The sequence below is a fragment of the Gossypium hirsutum genome, chromosome D12, assembly GCF_007990345.1.
Source record: "Gossypium hirsutum isolate 1008001.06 chromosome D12, Gossypium_hirsutum_v2.1, whole genome shotgun sequence".
NCBI lineage: Eukaryota > Viridiplantae > Streptophyta > Magnoliopsida > Malvales > Malvaceae > Gossypium > Gossypium hirsutum.
The window spans coordinates 29,828,210-29,851,792 of record NC_053448.1 but is presented as its reverse complement, the minus strand read 5'-3'; the positions used below and the strand labels follow the sequence as shown (position 1 = coordinate 29,851,792).

The 23,583-nt window shown below is 34.7% G+C and overlaps 3 protein-coding genes across 6 annotated transcripts; 1 reads left to right on the top strand and 2 right to left on the bottom strand.

Moving 5' to 3' along the window:
- Nucleotides 1-735: 735 nt before the first annotated feature.
- On the top strand, nucleotides 736-6,508 carry LOC107945352 (U-box domain-containing protein 4). 4 transcript variants are annotated; one of them, XM_041106619.1, is made up of 7 exons: nucleotides 737-968; nucleotides 2,158-2,347; nucleotides 2,685-2,720; nucleotides 2,841-2,965; nucleotides 3,477-3,593; nucleotides 3,869-5,908; nucleotides 5,992-6,508. In XM_041106619.1, the coding sequence occupies exons 2-7, from the start codon at nucleotides 2,338-2,340 to the stop codon at nucleotides 6,049-6,051; spliced, it is 2,388 nt and encodes a 795-aa protein (XP_040962553.1). In that variant the 5' UTR covers nucleotides 737-968; nucleotides 2,158-2,337; the 3' UTR covers nucleotides 6,052-6,508. The 4 variants fall into 4 exon arrangements, with proteins under 4 accessions (XP_016734807.1, XP_040962553.1, XP_040962554.1 ...); XM_041106620.1 differs by having other exon boundaries at nucleotides 2,158-2,361; XM_016879318.2 differs by having other exon boundaries at nucleotides 736-968; nucleotides 2,158-2,361; nucleotides 2,685-2,965.
- A 53-nt stretch (nucleotides 6,509-6,561) lies between these two features.
- LOC107941225 (lysine-rich arabinogalactan protein 18) lies at nucleotides 6,562-7,987 on the bottom strand. Its single transcript, XM_016874782.2, has 2 exons — nucleotides 7,050-7,987; nucleotides 6,562-6,825 (listed from the first exon to the last, which is right to left on the bottom strand). Exons 1-2 carry the CDS (start codon nucleotides 7,635-7,637, stop codon nucleotides 6,742-6,744), a joined length of 672 nt encoding a protein of 223 aa, XP_016730271.2. The 5' UTR covers nucleotides 7,638-7,987; the 3' UTR covers nucleotides 6,562-6,741.
- A 3,490-nt stretch (nucleotides 7,988-11,477) lies between these two features.
- LOC121224092 (lysine-rich arabinogalactan protein 18) lies at nucleotides 11,478-12,746 on the bottom strand. Its single transcript, XM_041106618.1, has 2 exons — nucleotides 11,991-12,746; nucleotides 11,478-11,746 (listed from the first exon to the last, which is right to left on the bottom strand). Exons 1-2 carry the CDS (start codon nucleotides 12,576-12,578, stop codon nucleotides 11,663-11,665), a joined length of 672 nt encoding a protein of 223 aa, XP_040962552.1. The 5' UTR covers nucleotides 12,579-12,746; the 3' UTR covers nucleotides 11,478-11,662.
- Nucleotides 12,747-23,583: the final 10,837 nt, after the last annotated feature.

Sequence of the window (23,583 nt, the reverse complement as noted above, 5' to 3'; positions counted from 1 at the left end):
AATAATTTCTATGTTAATTATTTCAATTAATTATTATTTTGTATAATGATGTTTTGTATTGATTACATATTGTATATTGAATACGGTAAAAATGATTTAATTAAAATTTAAAATATTTATTAATTTATTAATATTTAAATTATTAAATAAGTTAACATATTGATCCTCTAATTTAAAAAAAATTATTTTAATCCCATATAAATTTTCGCCATTTTAACTCTTGAATTTGTATTTATTGTCAAATTACTCAAAATAAATAAAAAGTTAACATTGTTGACGTGTTATTCATGTGGCAATCTATATGTATGTATCATAAACAAGATTAAAAAGATATTAACTTTTCTATCTATTTTGAAGAGATTTGATAAAAAAGACGAAAAATTAAATAAATAGTAAAAATAATTTTCTTTTTTGTAAAATTAGAGATTCAAGTCATTATGCCTATATTTTAAGAGGATCCATTTAGATGGATGATCAGCTTGGTTCCAATAAAGCTAAAATCAGCGGGGATGATAAGATTGATAACTGTAGCAATTAGATTAAAATTAGTGGCAAATTAAATGCATAAAATTTATATATAAGGGTATTTTTAATGAAAATTCTTTTATTTGTAAGCATATTTAGTTATTTATTACATGAAGTAGGATTACTACTTTTGGCCAATCATAAAAGTATAAAAGAAAATAAATTCTAAAATTCCAGTCAAAATACCCATAAAGAAATTCCAAAACGACGAGAATCTGCCAATCTCCAACTAAGCAACGCCAGCAAAACGATTAAATAAATAAAAAAAAGAAACTAATCCCCAAAAATTAAAAAAAAAAAGCTTGAAAAAGGAAAAAGAATGGCCTGAAGACCCAGCAACAGGATAGCGAAATCTGGGACTTATTTATTTTTTCTTTTTGGAAAGATTAGCGATATCAATAAACAAGAAGGAAAAAAAACCCAAAATTCAAAGCTGCATTAAGGTACTAAATTTTTTCTTTGGCTTTGGAAATCTCTCTTTATCTTGTTGAGTTCAATTATCTTTTTGGTTTTTATATATGCATTTGTGTTGTTGTTTACTTATTTGGAGTTGGGTATTTTTTTGAAATAATAAGTAAACTCATTTGATCTAATTACTTCCTTTATGATCATATTGTTTCATAGTATGATTTTGAAAGGCTAAGTGGGTGTTTTGGATAAATTATATTTGAAGGACCACTGATGGGGTTTTAGGGTTAAGTTTTATTCATTTATTTTTCTGCCTTGCTGCTGGGAAAGTGCGAAAAACAGCTTATATTTGTTCAATGAACAAATTAATTTTTTTAACGAGTATGACACTAATATGCAGGAGTGCCAAAATCATTAAGTTCTAAAACGATTTGATTAAGTGGTGACTTTACTATTCTGTTATTGGGAACTTGGAAAGCAAGTAAATTATAAACTAAGAAATATAAATGATATTAGAAACCATTTCTGATAGGTTTTGGAAGTACTGGTTTGGGTAAATTTGTAGCTTCATTACAGCGCGCTTGTTTTCATCTAGTAGCATGTGGAACTTGACCATGGTTCCCACGACATTTTATGTTTGTTTTTGTAATTCTTGTTGAGGCCTTTATGTCCTTGATTTGAAGCATCAACTGATTGATTTGTATAGGATGGCTCTTTATCCCAGTAGTCTTATCCGGTTATTTTGTTCTAATAGTGTCTTTTTTCTTTTCTAAAAGGTGTGTCTGATGTGCAATAGGAGAAATATATCCAAATAACTAATTGTTGATTTCCTAGAAATTAGGGCAGTAGTGAAGAGGGACTGCAGGTAGTACAGAAGCTTACGAAGTATTGGAGTAAAGGCAAATTCATTTTATCTAATCTGAGAAGGGTTTGGCTTGTTTTTAGTCAAGTAACTCTCTTTGGTAGTGGGTGAATGGGGATCGTGTTATGTTTAATGTGGAGAGGTCGCTGCTCTTGGTTATTTCTTTTAGGTTTGCGTTTGTTACATTTCATGGATGCTAGGAAAATTATCAGCATAATGAACTTTTTAAGGAAACTTTGCTGTAATTGCTGTGAGTGTTTTGGTGGTAAATATTATATTTGATGGTTTAAATTTTTTTTTTTGTTCGTGCTCTTAATATTTTAAGTTTCAATCAAGCTTGATCTAAAATTTTGATTCTACAGTGGGATTACTGGTTGGCAAAAGTGGATTTCTAGAACCTGTCTGGTTCTTGTTATCAAGATAGTGTGCTACATGAGCTATGGTGCTGATGTTCAAAAGGGTTTTCTTGAGTTTTTTGGAATAATATGGTTTCCAAAGGATTCGTCATCCATTATTGAGAAAGGATTTTGCTGTTAGAATTTATGAAACACGGTATGTACCTTGTTGTAAGTGACTTTCTGGCTTCACTTTTTTCACCCTCCAAACTTCTGCAAATGAGTTCATGCATTTTTTCCTGTATTAGTTCGGTTATGAAATAACTGTTATGTTGGCAGAATAAGCTCTAGTTCATTGATATTTTGCTTTAGGTTAAATTGAATGCTGAGAAAGGAATTATGTTGTTAAACTAAAGTAATTAGGCCCAAAGTTTTCTCCCTGTTGTTTCACGACAAAGATACTTGCATCTTTTGTTTGCTTATTATTATTCTTATAGTTTTTCTCCTTCTGCTCTTTCTTACGTGCGATCTCTCTGACTTTTTTTGTTACCCAGATCATATGGAGATTTCTTTGTTAAAAGCACTTCTCGGTAACATTTCCTCATTTTTAAATTTGTCATCTTTTGAGAACATTAACTCAGAACCAGTTCAGAAGTTTTACCAGAGAGCAGAAGAGATACTAAAGTTGTTGAAGCCAATTCTTAGCGCAGTTATTGATTCAGAAATTACTTCTGATAAAGTGCTTGGTAAGGCATTTGAAGGATTGAGTCTCTCTATAGAAGAATTGAGAGAGCAATTCGAGAGCTGGCAACCCCTTTTGAGTAAAGTTTACTTTGTAAGTTACTAGTTACTTGAGTTCACATCTTCACTTAGCAATTCTAGTCCACTTATGACTGGAAAAGAAGTACCTAAGGTAAACATTTAGGCATTGACATTCACCTTATATCGTGAAGATTTAATCAATTACCCATCTGAACATTAATATTTTCATATGAGATGCATGTTGTAGATTATTGCTGTCATTTTACAGTTAATTCTTGTGGATGTTTTCTGCACTATGGTCTATGATCACATTTTCTTCTAATTTCGTATGGTTATTAGAACATCATCATGTTTGTCCTAAGAGATTGTTGGAATGTATAGCTTTTGGAATAAGTTTAGCCCCTAAGTGCTGATTCTTGAATGTTCGCTCATATTTAGGTGGAAAATTGCTATATATGGGTGCCCTTTTAGGAAATAATGTTATAAAAGAATATAATTTTCTTTTAAGGTACTGTCAGTCAATTAGTGTTGTCCTTTAGTTAAATGCACTTGGATAACTATCTTCTCTTTCACTTGACCTTTAGGTTCTGCAAGTTGAGTCCTTAATATCGAAGATTTGGAATTTTAGCCTTGATGTATTCCAGTTCTTGAAGTCTTCCCATCAGCATCTGCCTGATGAATTGAGTTCAGCATCTCTTGAGGTAATTTAAAACCCAAGTTAATTCAAGCTTTTACTTTTATTTGAAGATTGTACTCTTCATCTTGCATTTAAGTTTTATAAATACAGCATAATTATTGTATTCTCACAATGATTACCAAAAAACTGTCATGTATTGGAGCGTGAATGGCATCTAAGTATACAGTTGTGAGATGTGAAAAAATATGCAGCTTTCATTTTGATTTAATTTCTGAGTTCAAGGAATGCTAAGGGGGATTCCACATTTCAGGATGTTTAACTATTAGCAATTGATTGCAGCACTGCTTGCAGAAAATTAAGCATGTAGCATATGAGCAAGCATCATCTGTCATCAGGGAAGCCATACGGGATCAAGTGGATAGTGTTGGACCATCCTCGGACATAATAGTGAAAATTGCAGAGAACTTGAGTTTGAGGTCAAACCAGGAGATTCTGATAGAGGCTGTGGCCCTTGAAAAGTTGAAGGAGAATGCTGAACAAGCTGAAAAAACTGCAGAAGCTGAGTTTATTGATCAAATTATTGCTCTTGTAAATCGCATGCATGATCGTCTTGTATCAATGAAACAATCTGAGACCTGTAGCCCAGTTCCAATACCTGCTGATTTCTGCTGCCCCCTTTCCCTAGAGCTAATGACTGATCCAGTGATTGTGGCATCTGGCCAAACCTATGAGCGGGCTTTCATCAAGAACTGGATTAGTCTTGGGCTCACTGTGTGCCCCAAGACACGGCAAACTTTGGCTCATACCACTCTTATACCTAATTACACAGTAAAGGCACTAATTGCAAATTGGTGCGAGTCAAACAATGTGAAGTTGCCTAATCCCACAAAGTCCATCAGTTTAGACCAATCCTACCCCCTTCTTGTGCACGCAGAGTCTGGCTTGCCAAGGGATTCAAATAGTTTTCCTCCCCCTAGAAGCAGCCAACCATTGTCACCTGAGTCACGGTCTAGAGGTCAAGCTGGTAAGAACCTAGTCACATCCGGCGGACTTCATCACAAGGGAACCTCCCCACTACATCCTCTTTCTACCTCAGAAAGTTCCTTGCCAGCTATAGCTGGAAATGGAGGGGGTTTGGATGTTGCAAGAATATCACTAAACAGTGTGGAAGACAGGTCAAAGTTGGAACAAAGGTATAGCGATTCTGTTGGTGAACCCCCTGTGTCACCTTCTAACAATATTGGTCAGTCATCTCAGAACCACATAAGATCTGTCTCAGCCTCTAGTGCACTTCCTAATCCAGATTCTCCTCGAGGAGCTGTTGGAGATGCCAATGAGACTTCTGAGGGTTCAACTCATCTCGCAGCCTACAATAGTGATGCTTCTGGAGAGGTGAAATCTGATGCACAGCCTAGAGTTAGCTCAGCCATTCCACAAAGAGAACCTCAGTTTCCTCCTCGGTTGATGGATACACGATCGCGAAGCCAAACAATCTGGCGCCGGCCATCGGAAAGGTTCATTCCAAGGATAGTTTCTTCTCCTGGTGTTGAGAACAGGGCTGACCTTTCTGGCATTGAAGCCCAGGTTAAGAAGTTAGTGGAGGACTTGAAGTGCACTTCAGTTGATACTCAAAGAGAGGCCACAGCTCAACTCAGGTTACTTGCTAAGCACAATATGGATAATCGGATTATAATAGCGAACTGTGGGGCCATTGTCTTGTTAGTTGATTTGCTTCATTCACCGGATACGAAGACTCAGGAAAATGCTGTTACAGCACTTCTTAACTTGTCAATTAATGATAACAACAAAACAGCAATTGCTGATGCCGATGCAATTGAGCCTCTGATTCATGTCCTTGAGACAGGAAGCCCTGAAGCTAAAGAAAACTCAGCTGCCACTCTCTTCAGCCTTTCAGTCATTGAGGATAACAAAGTCAAGATTGGAAGGTCTGGGGCAATCAAGCCTCTTGTTGATTTATTGGGGAATGGTACCCCTAGGGGAAAGAAAGATGCAGCTACCGCTTTGTTTAATCTGTCAATATTTCATGAAAACAAGGCTCGAATTGTGCAAGCCGGTGCTGTAAGACACCTTGTGGACTTGATGGACCCAGCAGCTGGAATGGTTGATAAGGCAGTTGCTGTTTTGGCTAATCTTGCTACAATTCCTGAAGGGAGGAATGCTATTGGGCAGGAGGGTGGGATTCCTGTGCTGGTCGAGGTTGTTGAGTTGGGCTCAGCGAGAGGAAAGGAAAATGCTGCCGCTGCCCTTTTACAACTCTGCACAACCAGTGGTAGGTTTTGCAATATGGTTCTCCAAGAAGGAGCTGTTCCACCACTAGTGGCATTGTCCCAGACTGGCACCCCAAGAGCTAAAGAGAAGGTAATAGTTCTGCTGTTCTTTTTTCTTTTATTTCTAACTAAACCTTTCTTCTTTACCATTATTTAAGCATGAGTTGATCACAGGCACAGGCACTTCTGAGCTACTTCAGGAACCAACGACATGGTAGTGCTGGAAGAGGCTGAAAGTAGGCATTGGGTCTAATACAGTTTGTATACGTTTGATGCTTCAAATAATGCATTTTGAGGGTTTGTTGCTTGGGCTTACATTTTACAGGGTTTTTGTTGTAGAGAAAAAGAGAATTTTTAATTTGTAGAGTCCTCTTGTGAAGTGCTTCTTCTGATACGTGGCAATTGTGAATGTAAGAAGTTTCATACATGTGAGTCTGTCTGGTGTTTGCAGCCGGGGGAGAAGACGATAGAAACCAATGAATAACGTCTGTCCTGGTTTATGCCCTCATGCCTAATTATTTTTTACTCAAAACTGTTCTTTCAGATTAAACTAAATATTCAGATTGATTTGTAAGATATGCATTTGCTGCCATTTTAAGCTTTTCTGTACTTTTATTGGAACATTGTCTAACCAAACAGCTCCTTTTTTCCCTGTAATCATGAGCTATATATGATCGTTTCAGTTTTGTTACTTTTACAATGTTTAACCCGCACAAACGATCTTGAGATTCATTAGCATTGGTATTAGTAAAATAAATTGTGATTTTATTATATAATCGAAAAATAAAAGACAGAAAATGGGTAAATGAAGGGATAAAAACAAGAATAGTGGAAATTACAAAGGAAAAAAAACTAGAGTTTCCGCCTCTCAGTACACCAACCAAAGAATTACAACGCAGAATGTGGAATGTGATCAAAACAAATCTAGAAGCTCAAAGCAATGGCTGCCCATCCCAACGCCAACCCTCCAATTATCTTCTTCATGTTCTTCATTGCCTCTGCTCCACTCTGCATTTGTTTACAATAACTCTTTAAATGTTACATGAAAAAAAGATCCGTTGGTCGGTCCTTTTTCAGAAAAGTAAATGAACTAGCTCAACGGTGCATCCTTTAGACGCGATTAAAAGAAAAACAAGATCTCTCTACATTTATGCAGTGTAAAAGTTCGGATCTGAAAGCGCATTGTTATATGATGTAAGCTACTGAAGCGTTAGTAAAGAAAAAGAATGTACCTCATCGGCAGCGACAGATGGACCGGGAGAGGAAGCATCGAGGCTAGGTCCAGGAGCTCCAGTTGGTGGAGCGGGAGGTCCAAGCATATCAGGTGAAGGAGTCGGAGCATGGTGTTTCTTGGATTTCTTGCTTTTGCTCTTGCTCTTGCTTGGAGCTGGGGCCGGAACCTCAGCAGTAGTTGGTGCAGCAACAGGAGCCGGAGGAGAGGCCGAGCTCTCTGGTGGAGTCGTCGGTGCAGCAACGGGAGGCGATTTGGCTGGAGGAGAGCTCACAGGTACTGGAGCAGGTGGAGAACTCACCGGAGCAGCAGCCGGAGGAGAAGAAGCCGTAGCAGATTTAGATGGGGCTGGAACCGCCGCAGACTTCTCCGGAGCCGCAGCCGGTGGTGAAGAAGTTGGTGGGGAAGTGGTAGGGGCAGCAGTTGGAGCCGGTGATTTAGGTTTGCTAACAGGGGCAGTAGCGGGAGCAGTAGCAGGAGTAGCCGCGGCCGGCGGAGCTTTAGTAGGTGAGGCTGCCGGAGATTGACCACCGACAGCGGTTACCACAAAGCAAATCAAAGCAACTGCAAATGCACTTCTACGATCCATTTCTTGAAGACAGAGGGAGAGTGAAGTAGTAACAGAAACTAATGACAACGAGACGACAGACTCTCAATAAATATATAAATAAATGAGGGAGAGAATCAGAAAAAATGATGATTATAAAAAGAAAAGAAGAAAAAGTTAGGAACGTGTTTGGATCAGAAATAGCCGTTGGATGAGAAGCTATTTCGGGGCCCACCGTCATCAAATTGTAATGTGGCGATCAAGACTCGACAGTCTGGATTGGGGGCCCACATACATGAACCATGTAATTTGTTGTTACATTACCTGAGTAGGGTAAACTACACCCAAGGTCACTGAAGTATTAATAAATTTACATTTAAGTCGTTCAACTTCAAAAAGTTAGAAAATAGTCACTAAATCATTCGAAGGATTTTATTTAATTCATTGGGCTATTAAATCGCTGTTGGATAACTTTCTTTATACACACGGTCTGCACCAATCATAAAATCTCATTCTTCTTCTCTTCAACAATTTAATTATTTTCGTGGAGCAATTTTAAATGTTATGAATTTACGAATCAAAATTCAAATAGTTTTCTTTTTCGATCTCTTACAAGGTATGTTCTACTCTTCATAGGTACTAATCCATTGTATCAATCGTCATAAAAAAATACTTAACAACTCAATGACTTAAATAAATACTTTTGAATAATTCAGTGACCATGTTGTAATTTTTTAAAGTTAAGTGACCAAAATATGAATTTACTAATAATTTAGTGACCTTAGGTGTAGTTTACCCTACTAATTAATATTATAATAAATGTTTAATTCTATCCCCAACCCCTATACTCTTTGGGGTTTTAAAATTTAGCCTTCCTACTTTTGATTTTAAAAATTTAGTTTCTCTTCATTTTTATTTAAAAGTCCAATTCATGAAAACTTGGTTAAATTTTAATATTCGAAGCTTTGATCTAAAAATAATAATATAATATATTTAAATTGAATGGAAATGTTATTAATTAAATTTTAATTTTTAAATCAAGCAGGAGAGATAGGGAATTAAAAGGTGATAGATTAAAATTTAAAAGCTGAAAGAGTAAAGGGGTTGAAAAAAATTAAACCTACAATAACTAATTGAATGATACAATTGTTATGAAGTAGTGAGACAGCTGGACGTAGGGAGAGTGGGCTATGGCTGCGCAAAGAGACAAACCAATAGGAGGTGGCCGCGTGACCGGGTAAAGCAGTTACGGGTGATATTTTGAGATGGGTCACCGACTCACCGGCAAGAAACTGTGTCTCTGCAAGCAAAACTTGTCTGGAATAACGTGACGTGTATTATACTTAAACACTCTAACCTTCTCTCTTTTCGTTAAAAATTGTCAAGTGGCTAAGGCTTTTTTTTATCATCTATATATTAGAGTTTTAAAAAAAGTTTTGCAAAATAGTTGAGTTGTGTAATTATTTCACCTCCACCCTTTGGCCTCTCTCGGTACATTATTATGTAAAAGTGAGTATTCCACTGACTCTATTAAAAATTTTTGAGTTAATTGAGTTAACGAGTTTTATTTTATCATTTTAACTCGATTTAAATTTTTTCAAATTGAATTGAGTAAAATAAAATTCGAGTCAATTCGAATGAAATTGTTCGAGTTAAATTAAAAAATTAAACATGTTAAATTAAAATATTGTTATACTATAACTAATTCCATGTTATAATACTTAAATTTGAAACCATATATATTTGAAAACTTTTTCAAAGCAGAATAAAAAAATTACTTTAGTATGATAAACTTGAATCATTAATTAACTTATTTAGGTCCCAAAATTATTATTCTAGAAAAATTTTAATATTTTAACTTTCTTTATATTTTTTCAGATTTTTTTTTGAAATTTTTATAATTTTTAAAAAGTATAAATTTGGAATTTTTATAAATATTTTGAAATTTTAAAATTATTTTGTAATTTTTATTGAGAGAGAGGTCAATTTGTTCATTTTCAAACTTGGCAGAGACCAAAAAGGTATTTATACCAATATGTTATTCGAATTATTCGAGTTATTTTAATTGTAAAATTCAACTCGATTCGAACTCGAAACTCGAATTACTTACTCGAGTTGACTTGAATAATTCAAATAACTCGATTCAATTAACTCAAAATTTAATTTTTTTGGATCAAATTGAATTTTGCTCACTCCTATTATTTTGCACAGCATCACAATATAGATTTTTCGGTTTTAAAATATCGCCGATCTATATTCTTCTTCAATGCTATAAAGCTCGACCCTTCCACAATCATTATCTATACATCATCATCATACATTGTATGAATCGTAGAATATATTATTGGATTGTCATATATAATAAATTTATATCTATTCATCATCATCATACATTATACAAAAATATATAATATGTCAATTTACTACATTCATGATATGGATTGAAAGATAAAAATTACACAAATAAAAATTATATTTACTAAAAATAATGATATTTTCAATAATTATTTGATTTTATAAATAAAAGAGTTATTAATTAAAAAGATAAATAAAAAATAAAAAAACTTGAAAACAATATATTTATTAATTATAAATATTAATTAAAAATAATAAAAAAGTTGAAATAAAAAATACATATTAAAATTCTTATAAAAGGAATCAAACTTAGGACTGAAAGAAGAAATTACAATTATCTAACCATCTAACCAAAAGAGCTAATGTGTCAAAAATATTAATTAAAAAAAACTTAAAATAACATGAAATAAAAATTACAAAAATGAATAGGAGAGGAATTGAACCTAAGACTTAAGACTAAAAACACTAACGCTTAACCATTTGATCAAAAGAGCTAAATTGTCAATTTGTGAAAACATGACACATGTTCAGCTGACGTAGCTAAAAATACGCCCTATAAGACGCATTTTCAATGACATAGACAGTGAAAATGCACCATGTAAGACGTGCTTTCCTTTCTCTCTTCAAAACAACATTGATAAATTAAAAAAAAAAACATAGATCATTAAATGTAGATTTTTTTTCAGCATAAATGGATAAATCAACCTGGTATATATTAAATTAATTATATTATCTTAATTATTTATTTCACTGAGTCTTATTAATGAATGCCAAATATTATATATTATTAATTAATATTTGCCTTCTTTTTCGAGCAAATAAGAAAGCTTCATAGTGGCCATTTACACGCACACACGCATATATATATCATAGCGTATTATGAATACTTTTCTACTTTACCATCTCCATATTCCAAGTGAAGGGAATTTGCATGCTTTTGGCTTTGGGTTGATGGGAAAACGACAAAAACACCAATATTAACCAATAAAATTAAAAGCTTTAGAATTAAGGACGAATCACGCTTGAAAGTAGGCATTGGGTCTAATACAGTTTGTATACATTTGATGCTTCAAATAATGCATTTTGAAGGTTTGCTGCTTGGGCTTACATTTTACAGGGTTTTGTTGTAGAGAAAAAGAGAATTTTTAATTTGTAGAGTCCTCTTGTGAAGTGCTTCTTCTGATACGTGGCAATTGTGAATGTAAGAAGTTTCATACATGTAAGTCTGTCTGGTGTTTGCAGCCGGGGGAGAAGACGATAGGAACCAATGAATAACGTCTCTCCTGGTTTATGCCCCCATGCCTAATTACTTTTTACTCAAAACTGTTCTTTCAGATTAAACTAAATATTCAGATTGATTTGTAAGATATGCATTTGCTGCCATTTTAAGCTTTCCTGTACTTTCATTGGAACATTGTCTAACCAATTTCCCTGTAATGGTTCATGAGCTATATGATCGTTTCAGTTTTGTTACTTTTACAATGTTTAACCTGCACAAATGATCTTGAGATTTCATTAGCATTGGTATTAGTAAAATAAATTGTGATTTTATTAAAATATAATAGAGAAATAAAAGACAGAAAATGGGTAAATGAAGGGGAAAAAAAAAAGAATGGTGGAAATTACATAGGAAAAAAAAACTAGAGTTTCCGCCTCTCAGTACACCAACCAAAGAATTAGAACGCAGAATGTGGAATGTGATCAAAACCAATCTAGAAGCTCAAAGCAATGGCTGCCCATCCCAACGCCAACCCTCCAATTATCTTCTTCATGTTCTTCATTGCCGCTGCTCCACTCTGCATTTGTTAATAATAACTCTTTAAATGTTACAAATAAATATAGTTTTAAGATGAAAAAAAGATCCATTGGTCGGTCCTTTTTCAGAAAAGTAAATGAACTAGCTCAACGGTGCATCCTTTAGACGCGATTAAAAGAAAAACAAGATCTCTCTACATTTATGCAGTGTAAAAGTTCAGATCTGAAAGCGCATTGTTATATGATGTAAGCTACTGAAGCGTTAGTAAAGAGAAGAGAATGTACCTCATCGGCAGCGACAGATGGACCGGGAGAGGAAGCATCGAGGCTAGGTCCAGGAGCTCCAGTTGGTGGAGCGGGAGGTCCAAGCATATCAGGTGAAGGAGCCGGAGCATGGTGTTTCTTGGATTTCTTGCTTTTGCTCTTGCTCTTGCTTGGAGCTGGGGCCGGAACCTCAGCAGTAGTTGGTGCCGCAACAAGAGCCGGAGGAGAGGCCGAGCTCTCTGGTGGAGTCGTCGGTGCAGCAACGGGAGGCGATTTGGCTGGAGGAGAGCTCACAGGTACTGGAGCCGGTGGAGAACTCACCGGAGCAGCAGCCGGAGGAGAAGAAGCCGGAGCAGATTTAGATGGGGCTGGAACCGCCGCAGACTTCTCCGGAGCCGCAGCCGGTGGTGAAGAAGTTGGTGGGGAAGTGGTAGGGGCAGCAGTTGGAGCCGGTGATTTAGGTTTGCTAACAGGGGCAGTAGCGGGAGCAGTGGCAGGAGTAGTCGCTGCCGGCGGAGCTTTAGTAGGTGAGGCTGCCGGAGATTGACCACCGACAGCGGTCACCACAAAGCAAATCAAAGCAACGGCAAATGCACTTCTACGATCCATTTCTTGAAGACAGAGGGAGAGTGAAGTAGTAACAGAAACTAATGACAACGGGATGAAAGACTCTCAATAAATATATAAATAAATGAGGGAGAGAAAATCAGAAAAAATGATGATTATAAAAAGAAAAGAAGAAAAAGTTAGGAACGAGTTTGGATCAGAAATAGCCGTTGGATGAGAAGCTATTTCGGGGCCCACCGTCATCAAACTATCAAACAAAGACACATTGTAATGTGGCGATCAAGACTCGACAGTCTGGATTGGGGCCCACATTCATGACCATGTAATTTGCTGTTACATTACCTGATTAGGGTAAACTACAGCCAAGGTCACTGAACTATTAATAAATTTACATTTCAGTCATTTAACTTTAAAAAGTTACAAAATAGTCACTAAATCATTCGGAAGTTTTTATTTAATTCATTGAGATATTAAATCTCTGTTATATGGCTTTCTTTATTCACACGGTCTACACCAATCAAAAGATCTTATTCTCCTTCTCTTCAACAATTTAATTATTTTCATAGAATAACTTTGAATGTTATGAATTTACGAATCAAAATTCAAACAGTTTTCTTCTCCGATCTCTTACATTGACTATTAGATTGACTTGGATATGAGGTATGTTCTACTATTTGATAGGTACTAATCCATTGTACTAACCGTTGAATCATTGCTTGGAGCTCGCTAGCCGAACTTTAAAAAAAATACTTAATAACCCAATGACTTAAATAAATACTTTCAAATAGTTCAGTGACCATGTTGTAATTTTTTAAAGTTAAGTGACCAAAATATAAATTTACTAATAATTTAGTGACTTAGGTGTAGTGTACCTTAGTAATTAATATTATAATAAATGTTTAATTCTATCGTTGGGGTTTTGAAATTTAGGCTTTCTACTTTTGATTTTAAAATTTTAGTTTCTCTTCATTTTTATTTAAAAGTTAAAAGTCCAATTCACAAAAGCTTGGTTAAATTTGAATATATATCATTTTAATATTCGAAGACTTGATCTAAAAATAATAATATATTTAAATTGAATGGAAATGTTATTAATTAAATTTTAATTTTTAAATCAAGCAGGAGAGATAGGGAATTAAAAGGTGATAGATTAAAATTTAAAAGCTGAAAGAGTAAAGGGGTTGGAAAAAATTAAACCTACAATAACTAATTGAATGATACAATTGTTATGAAGTAGTGAGACAGCTGGACGTAGGGAGGGTGGGGTATTGCTGCGCAAAGAGACAAACCAATAGGAGGCGGCCGCGTGATTGGGTAAAGATGTTACGGGTGATATTTTGAGATGGGTCACCGACTCACAGGCAAGAAACTGTGTCTGCAAGCAAAACTTGTCTGGAATAACGTGACGTGTATTATACTTACCCTAACCTTTTCTCTTTTCGTTAAAAATTGTCAAGTGGCTAAGGCTTTTTTTTTATCATCTATATATTAGAGTTTTAAAAAACAGTTTTGCAAAATAGTTGAGTTGTGTAATTATTGCACCTCCACACTTTGGCCTCTCTCGGTACATTATTATGTAAGAGTGAGTATTCGATCGAATTGAATGAATTTTTTTTTAAGTTAATTAAGTTAACGAGTCTTATTTTATCATTTTAACTCGATTTAAATTTTTTCAAATTAAATTGAGTAAAATGAAATTCGAGTCAATTCGAATAAAATTATTTGAGTTAAATTAAAAAATTAAACATATTAAATTAAAATCTTGTTATACTATAACTAATTTCATATTATAGCACATAAATTTGAAACCATATATATTTGAAAAATTTTTCAAAGCAAAATAAAAAAAAATTACTTTAGTGCGATAAACTTGAATTATTAATTAACTTATTTATATGCCAAAATTATTATTCTAGAAAATTTTTAATTTTTTTTAACTTTCTTTATATACTTTTTAGAACTTTTAGAATTTTTTATAATTTTTAAGAAATATAAATTTGTAATTTTATAAATATTTTAAAATTTTAAAATTATTTTGAATTATTTTGGAATTTTTATTGAGAGAGAGGTCAATTTGCTCATTTTAAATTTGGCAAAGACCAAAAGGGTATTTATACCAATATGTTATTCGAATTATTTGAGTTATTTGAATTATAAAATTCAACTCGATTCGAACTCGAAACTCGAATTACTTATTTGAGTTGACTTGAATAATTTGAATAACTCGATTCAATTAACTCAAAATTTGATTTTTTTTTCGAATCAAATCGAATTTTGCTCACCCCTATTATTTTGCACAGCATCACAATATAGATTTTTCGGTTTTAGAATATCGCGGATCCATATTCTTCTTCATTGCTGTCGAGCTCAACCCTTCCACAATCATTATCTATACATTATCATCATACATTATATGAATCGCAGAATATATTATTGGATTGTCATATATAATAAATTTATATCTATACAATTTAATCGAAGCTTCGATTTTCAATTGATTTTACACTTCATCTTCACTAATATGATATCTTTTATGAACATCATATTAATCAGACTCAAATATTACATTGATATTTATATCACGAATTTAAACATTATAATTCACCACAACAAAGAACATATTGCTCATTGTGTATAAAATTTTTGTATATAATATCAATTTAAATTAAAAAATTTATCAATATATAACTAATAAAACAATAATATCGTTCTCCCTAATATAATATCTTTAACTATAACATAAACATATTTCATTTAAAAAAAACTATGCTTAATGTGATACATTGGATTATAATATTATATAAATTAAAATTTATTAAATTATTTCTATTTTTAATATTTTTAAGAATAATATTGAGGGGAAATTAAATTAGATTCTCAAATATGAAATAAAATATAGGATTTATTTTCTAAATATAAGGACGCAAATTTCATATATAAATGATATTATATAATTATATTTTATTATATAAATCATACAAATCCTATTTCAAATAATTCTTTTTAGTTTCATCAGTCATTTGTTTTTAAGATCAACAAATTCAACGGCGTTTGTAAAATAAATTTTTGTACAAATGATTGTAAAAAGTTAGCTCAATAATCAATTTTTAAAATTTTTATCATAATTTTAATAGATATTAAAATAAAAAGTAAATATTAAACATATATAAATTGCCATTACAACTTACTACAAAGTAACTTATAAATATATTATTTATATTTAAAAATAATAAAATACATAAAAAAATGGTTTGTAATGATATTCCAAGATTGACTTGCCATTAATTCTTCCCAATTCATTTTTAATCTAAAAATTGTCTTGGTATATTAACGATAATAGCAATTTGTTATATGGGAAGATTAATTTATTTAATTACATTTTTTGAGAAGTTAAGAGCATAATATAAAATATTCTATATGCATTATAAATTATAACTGTGATGGTAAATATTCTATATACAATTAAAATTACATTATTTCTTTAAAAAGAATACTAGCAATAGTTAAAATAAATTTTACTAAATTGGATGTAATTGAAGCATCACGATTACACTTTTTGATTTTTAAGGAGAGAGTGAGAATGGAAATAATTACGCAAATAATCACATCACAATCTAATTTTTAAAAATTATTTTTATACAAGTTATAAAAAACATGAACATGTATGAGAGTTTGGGATGATTATTACCAAAATTTTCTTATATTATAAAAATAATGGGTATTTTTAAAGTTATAACAAAAAAAATTATTTAAATCCTAAAAAAGTCTAAAATTATGAAAAAAAAATTGTTATAAAAGTGTTATAATATATTTATTTGTGAAAAGTTATGGCCAAGAAGTATAAAAATAATATACTTATTGGCATAATGATTTTTTTTGCCCCTCCAACTTTGTTAGAGTATAATGGTAACGACTCTGTTATTGTAAGTTGTTAATCTGTTATTCAAAACTGTTATGTTGTTAACAACAGTTACTAGCAACAGCTAGCTCACATATTCTATAAATACTAGTGTTGTACAATTCAATGAAGATAATACATAAATAATACAGAATACCTTTTTCAATACACGATATAGCTTTTACTTAGCTTACTGTAGATATTAACATGGTATCAGTCACCTTGGTGCTGGAGACCTAATCTTCGTTTGCTCCCATAACTACCACTACTTCTACTGACTCTGCCTCTGTCGAGCATGGCTGTTCGGCGTCCACTGGTGTTCGGATCGTTCAATCCTTCCCTTGCCATGACACTGTTAAATTGGATGATGGAAATTTCGTTCAATGGCAGCAACATATTCGCCTGATCATTGAAGTTTACGAACTGACTGGTTTTTTGGAGGGCACGTTACCTGCTCCACCGCGTTTTGTACAGTCACCAGAGGGATCTCTTGTTCCAAATCCGGATGCCTCGGCGTTCGTTCAACATTATAGGTTACTTGCCTCTTGGTTACTCTCCACTATTAATCATTCACTATTATCCTCATTTACAGATGCTTGAACGGCGTGTGATGTTTGGAATACTTCCACTCGTCTCTTTGCAGCAGTCACAGGTGCAAAATTATCTCGCATTTGTCACGATCTATACTCACTTAAGAAAGATAACCTCTTAATCAAAAAATATGTAGCAAAAATTCAGAATACCTGTGCCTTGATCGAGGCTTCTGGCTTTCGGATCTCAGAGGCAGAAAAGGTTAAGATTGTCCTTACAGGTCTACCTCCGGAGTTTGATGCTGTGCTTACCTTAGCATCGTTCTCGTTTGAAACTCTTCCATTTCAACGTCTTGTTGACTTATTATTAGAATATGAGACGCGACAGATGCGTGCAGTTCAAGAACTGTTGATTCATGCAAATCTTGTGGAGTCTGTTCCGTTACCACCGATGGTGGATTCTGTTCATGGTGGCCTCCTCCGTCTGGCGGTCGTGGCAAAGGATTTCGTTCCTGCATCCAATGTCATATTTGCGGCCGATTTGGGCATTTAGCCTAGTGATGTTGTTATCGTTATAATCGCGATTATGATGGACAACCGTCGGTGGCTCAGGCTTTAACTCTCGGTCAGTCGTTTGAGTCAGGTCTCGACTGCTGGGTTTTTGTTTCCGTCGCAAACTCCTGGTGGGTTTGATGGCCCTTCGACGACAGTGCCGTATGGTTTCTTTTCTGGCAAAAATTTTGTGCTACACCTCACATGCCTAGGCTGTCCACTAGGGTTTCTAACCCCTTTGCAGTCTTTGATGATGGATTTGGGCATAATACCGCTGGGGCAATGTTGCAATTTGGGCCTAGGCATGAGTCTTCTCCTTTAGTGCCTAGGCAGGACTCATAATTTGGCAGTTTTGCTGCTGCTGCTGGGTTCGGGCCTACTGCTACTAGGCCGTATGACTATGGCTATTATCCTGGTCAGCCCGTGCATGCCTGGCCATCTAGCTCAAACTAGGAAATTGGGGGCACGTTTACTTTACTTGGGCCGTAGGCTACTAATTTTTCAAATGGGCCAACATCCAATTGTGTAGAGTTTTCTAATTCTCTTGGACATGGACGCGAGATTGGGCCTTTCGGTGATGGTGATTATCATGTGTCTGGGCCGTCTGTTCCTTGGCGGACCAAACTGAGGGCTCATGTTTGCACTGAGTTTGATCCGTGCATTGGGCTCACTCGTCTACCCGATTTGCAAGCGTCCGATGTATCTAATTCTATTGATCCTAATATTCACGCCACTCAATTTTGGTCCAACCTTGATGATACTGGTTTCTATATCTCTATACTCATCAGAACTGCATCCTGGTATCCAAAATCAAGGGCTACACACCATGTATGTCGTGATGCCTTTATGTTGAATGACTCTACACCTTACTCAGATACATCCTCTCTATTAATGGGTGACGAGACTCCCACCAGGATCTCGTCTGTTGGAAATTCAGTGTTTTCTACATAGAATAAATTACTTCGCTTATCTAATGTTTTATGTGTACCGACTATACAGAAGAATCTACTGTCTGTATATCAGTTTGCCACTAGCAATAACGTGTTTTTTGAATTTCATCTAACTTATTGTGTTGTTAAGGGCATCAAGACTCAGGAAATTTTATTGAGGGGCCACATTAGTGATGGGCTCTAATATTTTTCTCCGTCGATTGCGTCTGTTCTGTTTATTGTGGCTCCTTTTATTGCCAATATTGGACTTCAGACTCAGACTGCTAGCTGTGATAATTTTTCTTTATGGCACAAGTGTCTTGGTCATCCCTATGCTTCTATTGTTAAATCTGTTTTAGATAAATGTAATATTGCTTCCAATAAAGTTTGTCTTGATAATGTTTATACTGCATGCCAAAAAGGGAAGTCTCATAAACTGCCTTTTCCAACCCCTACTACTGAATATACTGATCCTTTTACTTTGGTGGTCTTCGACCTATAGGGACCTACATCAGTTGCTTGTGGACGTAATCGGTATTATGTCTCGTTTATTGACATGTGCACTCACTTTACTTGGATTTATCTTATTCGTCAAAAGTCTTAGGCGGTGGATTGTTTTGTTTAGTTTCAACAATTAATCAAGACTCAATTTGGGAAAAAAATCAAACAATTTCAGAGTGATTGGGGAGGAGAGTTTTGCGCTTTCACGTCAGTGTTGGTGACTCAAGGATAATTCATAGACTGTCCTATCTTCATACGCCCGAACAGAATGAGGTGGCTGAACGCAATCACCAGCATATTGTTGACATGGGTATTACATTTTTGGCCCAAACAAATCTTCCTATAGATTATTAGGGCAATGCATTTTTTATGCTATTATCTCATCAATCGTCTTTCTACCTCGGTTTTGAATGGACAATCCCTGTACAAGGTTCTGCATAGACAAGATCCCACATATGATCATTTACGAATGTTTAGGTGTTGTTGTTTTCCGTATCTGCGTCCCTTTCTGCGTCACAAGTTGGATTTTCGTTCTTAACCTTATACGTTTATAGGATATAGTTCCTAACTTAAAGGGTATCAATGTCTCACACCGGATGGTAAGGTCATTATTTCTCATCATGTTGTGTTTGATGAACACCATTTTCTGTTTCCTATGTCTGTTACGGGAGGTTCCAGATCTTCATTAGGTCAATCTCTCTCACCAACATATGTTCCTCTTGTTCAACCTGTCTGCTCTCGACCCAAGGAGTCCTCATCCGCTCAACCTCTTGTGTTGACCTCACCTCTAAGGTTTATGTCCCTCTCTCTCTAACTCTAAAGTTCTTCAGGTTGTTTTGGGATCTGCACATGAGCTCTGTCCTCTCTCCTCTTTACCTGACAATGACGGTGTACCCAATCCAACCACGATTGCTTCTAATATTCCAGTTTCTCCTACTATTTCGTCAGCTCTTTTGCACCTAACAAATACTTATCCGATGGTTACTTGGTCTAAGGCTGGCGTTTTTAAGCCCAAGGCTCTGTCTGTTGAATCTGTTGAGCCTCACACGATTGAGAAAGCCATTTTTACCACCAAATGGCTTGCCGCTGCTCGGTCTGAGTATGATGCCCTCATTCATAACTCCACCTGAAACTTGTTCCGTTACTAAATAATTGTAAAGTGATCGGATGTAAATGACTTTTCAAAGTAAATAAAATCTTGATGGCACGATTGCATGTCGTAAGGCTTAGTTAGTAATTAAAGGATGTTCTCAGGTACCTGGGTGCGATTTCAAGGAAACATTTAGTTCGGTAATAAAACCTGCTACTATTCGAATCATACTATCTATTGTTGTTTCCAAGGGTTGGCAACTTCGTCAGGTGGATGTGAATAATACCTTTTTAAATGGTGATCTTACTAATGAAGTGTTTATGCAGCAACCTCCAGGGTATGTTCAATATGGTTCTAATGGTAAACATTTGGTCTGTCGTCTGAAGAAGGCTTTGTACTACGTCAGGCTCCGCGTGCTTGGTTTGATAAATTGAAGTGCTTTCTCTTTTTTGTTGGTTTTCTTCTATCAAAGTCTGATACATCTTTGTTTATTAAAGTCACGCCTAACTCCACTATTTATGTTCTTGTGTATGTGGATGATATTATCATTACTGAAAGCATGTCTACCTGTATAAATATCTTTGTTCAGTAGTTGAATAAGGAGTTCTCACTTAAACATATGGGTGATCTCCTTTATTTTTTAGGGATTAAGGTTACTCGTTCCGCCGAAGGGTGTCTTCATCTATGCTAATGAAAGCACATTCACGATCTGCTAGATAGGAGTTCCATGACTCATGCAAAGAATGTTCATAATCCTATGATTACTTCGTCTCCTCTATCCAAGGATTATGGGGATCATCTTCATGACCCTACTAAATACAGAAGTCTTGTAGGTGCTTTACAGTATGTGGTCCTTACTCGACCTGATATTGCCTACGCGTTAAATCGCATATGTTAGTTCATGCATGCGCCTACTGCTGTCCACCTGGTTACATTAAAATGAATCTTGCGGTATTTATGTGGTACCCTTGATTATGAGATTGTTTTTCATCAATCTGCTCAACTTTTATAACGCCCAAAAATTTATAATTTCGTTATTATGAAAATATGACATAAATATCTGTCAGCTTTAGTGGTTATGTGTTCTGAAAGTGTCTGGGAGGTCCCAAGTTCGAGCCTTCGCTTGAGAAAATTTTAGTATTTTGAATGAATTAGGCCTTACTCTTGTTCAGTAGGCTTTTATTTGATTGTTGGGTAAATTACATCAGAATGAATTCATGAGAAAGGCATAATAAACTTTGTGAGACAAGGTCAGAATGAATTGGGGTTCCCCTGCTCTGACTTTGGAAAATCGTGAAAATTGGAGAAAAATAATTGGGGGTTAAAATTTACATATTTAAATTATTGTTGAGACTATTTTCAATAGAAACAAATTGAAACATCATCCAAATTTTTTACTAAGAGATAATTAATTTTTAGCAAAGAAAGGAAGAAGTTGTCAGACAGCAGAACATGGGTAAGTTTGAAGATTTTACTGTACTTATTGGCAGAACAAAAAATTTTGAAAATTTTATGGTAGAAAGGTATTTGAGTTTAGTTTCAAAACCATCAAGTAGATCTTAATTCGGAATTCTGTAGCTCAATATATAAATAATTTAGTAACAGTGACTCAAGTAGACAACTTTGAAGGAACATATAAGTAAATAGTGAAAACATATATGAATAATTAACTAGCACGAGTTACATTAAAAATGGATCATGTGGCCAAGGCCAATTTGGGCCGAGTGGGCCACATGGGCGTGTGAGCCTATTTTTCTAAAAAGTTCTGTAAGGTTGCACGGGTCGCCCAAGTCAACTATGGACCTACTGAAGGGTCGGTAAGCTTTACTTAGACCCCTATATGTGTGATCTGTATGATTTCTATACCGAGCATGACTTATGATATCTGAATGTATGTACTATTAATTGCATAATGGCATGACATATTTTGTATGCTGCATTGCATCGGGGTAGGTTGATGATATTTGGAGAAAGTGTCTGAAAGGCTATTAAGTCTGTTATCTGGCAGCTCAGCTGCAACCTTATGATTATGTGCCGCATTTCGGTACAGCATGGTGTGTAGGGTTGGACGGAGATGGTGTGTAGAGGCTGATGGGTAGGATTCTGATTTACTGTATCTGCATTTTGTATCTGATATGGGCCAAGGTCCTAATGCATTTCTAAGACTGTATCTGAATGGGTTAAGGCCCAAACTGATTCTGTGATGGACACAGGCCTCGGACTGTATCTAACTGAATTATATTGATTATTTGTATGCATGTTTTCTGTGGGGATTACACATTGAGTTTGTGAAAACTTACCCTTTCTTTTTTTAATCTATACAGGTAATCCCCAAACTTGACGGGTCGGTGCAGCGGAGGACTCAACGGTGGCCACACATAAATTTTAGACTATTTTCCATAATGTCTAGAATTTATTACTTATTTGAGGTTTTTGATGTATTTTCTAGACTATGAACTGGATGGCTTTAAATTTGGGACTTTATACTGTTTTTATGGATTTTTTTAAAAACTGCAACTCCACAAAACACGATTTTTTTCCTAAAAAACTAAGGTTCTTCGTAAATAGAAACGATTTTCCCTAAATTAATTTGTTAAAAAAGCTTTCAATAAGAGACAAGTTTTAAAGTAAATCAACTAGTTTTTTTTTCGAATTAAATAAAAGCTAACTTACTGTAACGGTTTTTAAATTCGACAATATTATATTTGAATCTCTTTCCATGTGACATCGCCAGATTCGACCATAACATCTAGGTCGGGTTTAGGGTGTTACATTTAGTGGTATCAGAGCCATGTTGCAATACTTAGCTGTGGATTTGGGTTTTAAAACTTGGTTTTAAAGAGATGATTTTTAAATGGTTTGAAATATTTTTGACTGAGTATGTGGTACACTGAGTCTTCGGCGCTGATTTTGTAAATGTTCTAAAAACTTTGGTAAGTTTTTGAAAATATGAGTAGCATGTTCTGAAACTACTATAGGTAGTACACTATACTGAGAACACTGTAGATAGAGTATACTAAAAACGGTAACGAAACTGAAAACTATAGCAAGTCTGCGATTCGTGTTAACAAACTCTAAACTTCTGATACTATTTTGCATAAAATATCTACTAATAGATATCGAAACTGTAATTGATTCATAAAACTGTTAACACAGATAAACTACGAATTCTACGATGAGTGCATGAGGTATCCGCGGATGGGTACTAAAGGCTGAGGTAGAGGCTGTAGAGGGGCTCGAGCTGAGTCCCGGACCATGATCACCTCTAATTGTGAGTCTAAATATTATAAGGTCGGTGTTAATTATGCAAATAAAAAAATTTCTTACAATATATTGTGGTGTATGATACCATTTGAGAAAATAATGTTAAACACAAGCACAATAAAACTTTGATTTGAAACATTTAAGGCTTCAAAATGCGGTTGAGAAGGTATTTGTTGTTCTGAAAAAATATTTATCATATTAACAACATCACCTTTGTATAACATATAAAAAACAGTTGGATCGTACTAGCATGTTGCATATTTCACAATTTTAATCACAGGTG

What these genes read in the sequence shown, in the direction of transcription:
- LOC107941225 (XM_016874782.2), bottom strand. Translation starts at nt 7,637, where the DNA reads ATGGATCGTAGAAGTGCATTTGCAGTTGCTTTGATTTGCTTTGTGGTA. An exon ending in CATCTGTCGCTGCCGATGAG is followed by an intron (nt 6,826 to 7,049) that starts GTACATTCTTTT and finishes AAACAAATGCAG; the next exon opens with AGTGGAGCAGAGGCAATGAA.
- LOC121224092 (XM_041106618.1), bottom strand. Translation starts at nt 12,578, where the DNA reads ATGGATCGTAGAAGTGCATTTGCCGTTGCTTTGATTTGCTTTGTGGTG. An exon ending in CATCTGTCGCTGCCGATGAG is followed by an intron (nt 11,747 to 11,990) that starts GTACATTCTCTT and finishes TAACAAATGCAG; the next exon opens with AGTGGAGCAGCGGCAATGAA.
- LOC107945352 (XM_016879317.2), top strand. An exon ending in TTTTGAGTAAAGTTTACTTT is followed by an intron (nt 2,966 to 3,476) that starts GTAAGTTACTAG and finishes CTTGACCTTTAG; the next exon opens with GTTCTGCAAGTTGAGTCCTT. An exon ending in CCCCAAGAGCTAAAGAGAAG is followed by an intron (nt 5,909 to 5,991) that starts GTAATAGTTCTG and finishes AGTTGATCACAG; the next exon opens with GCACAGGCACTTCTGAGCTA.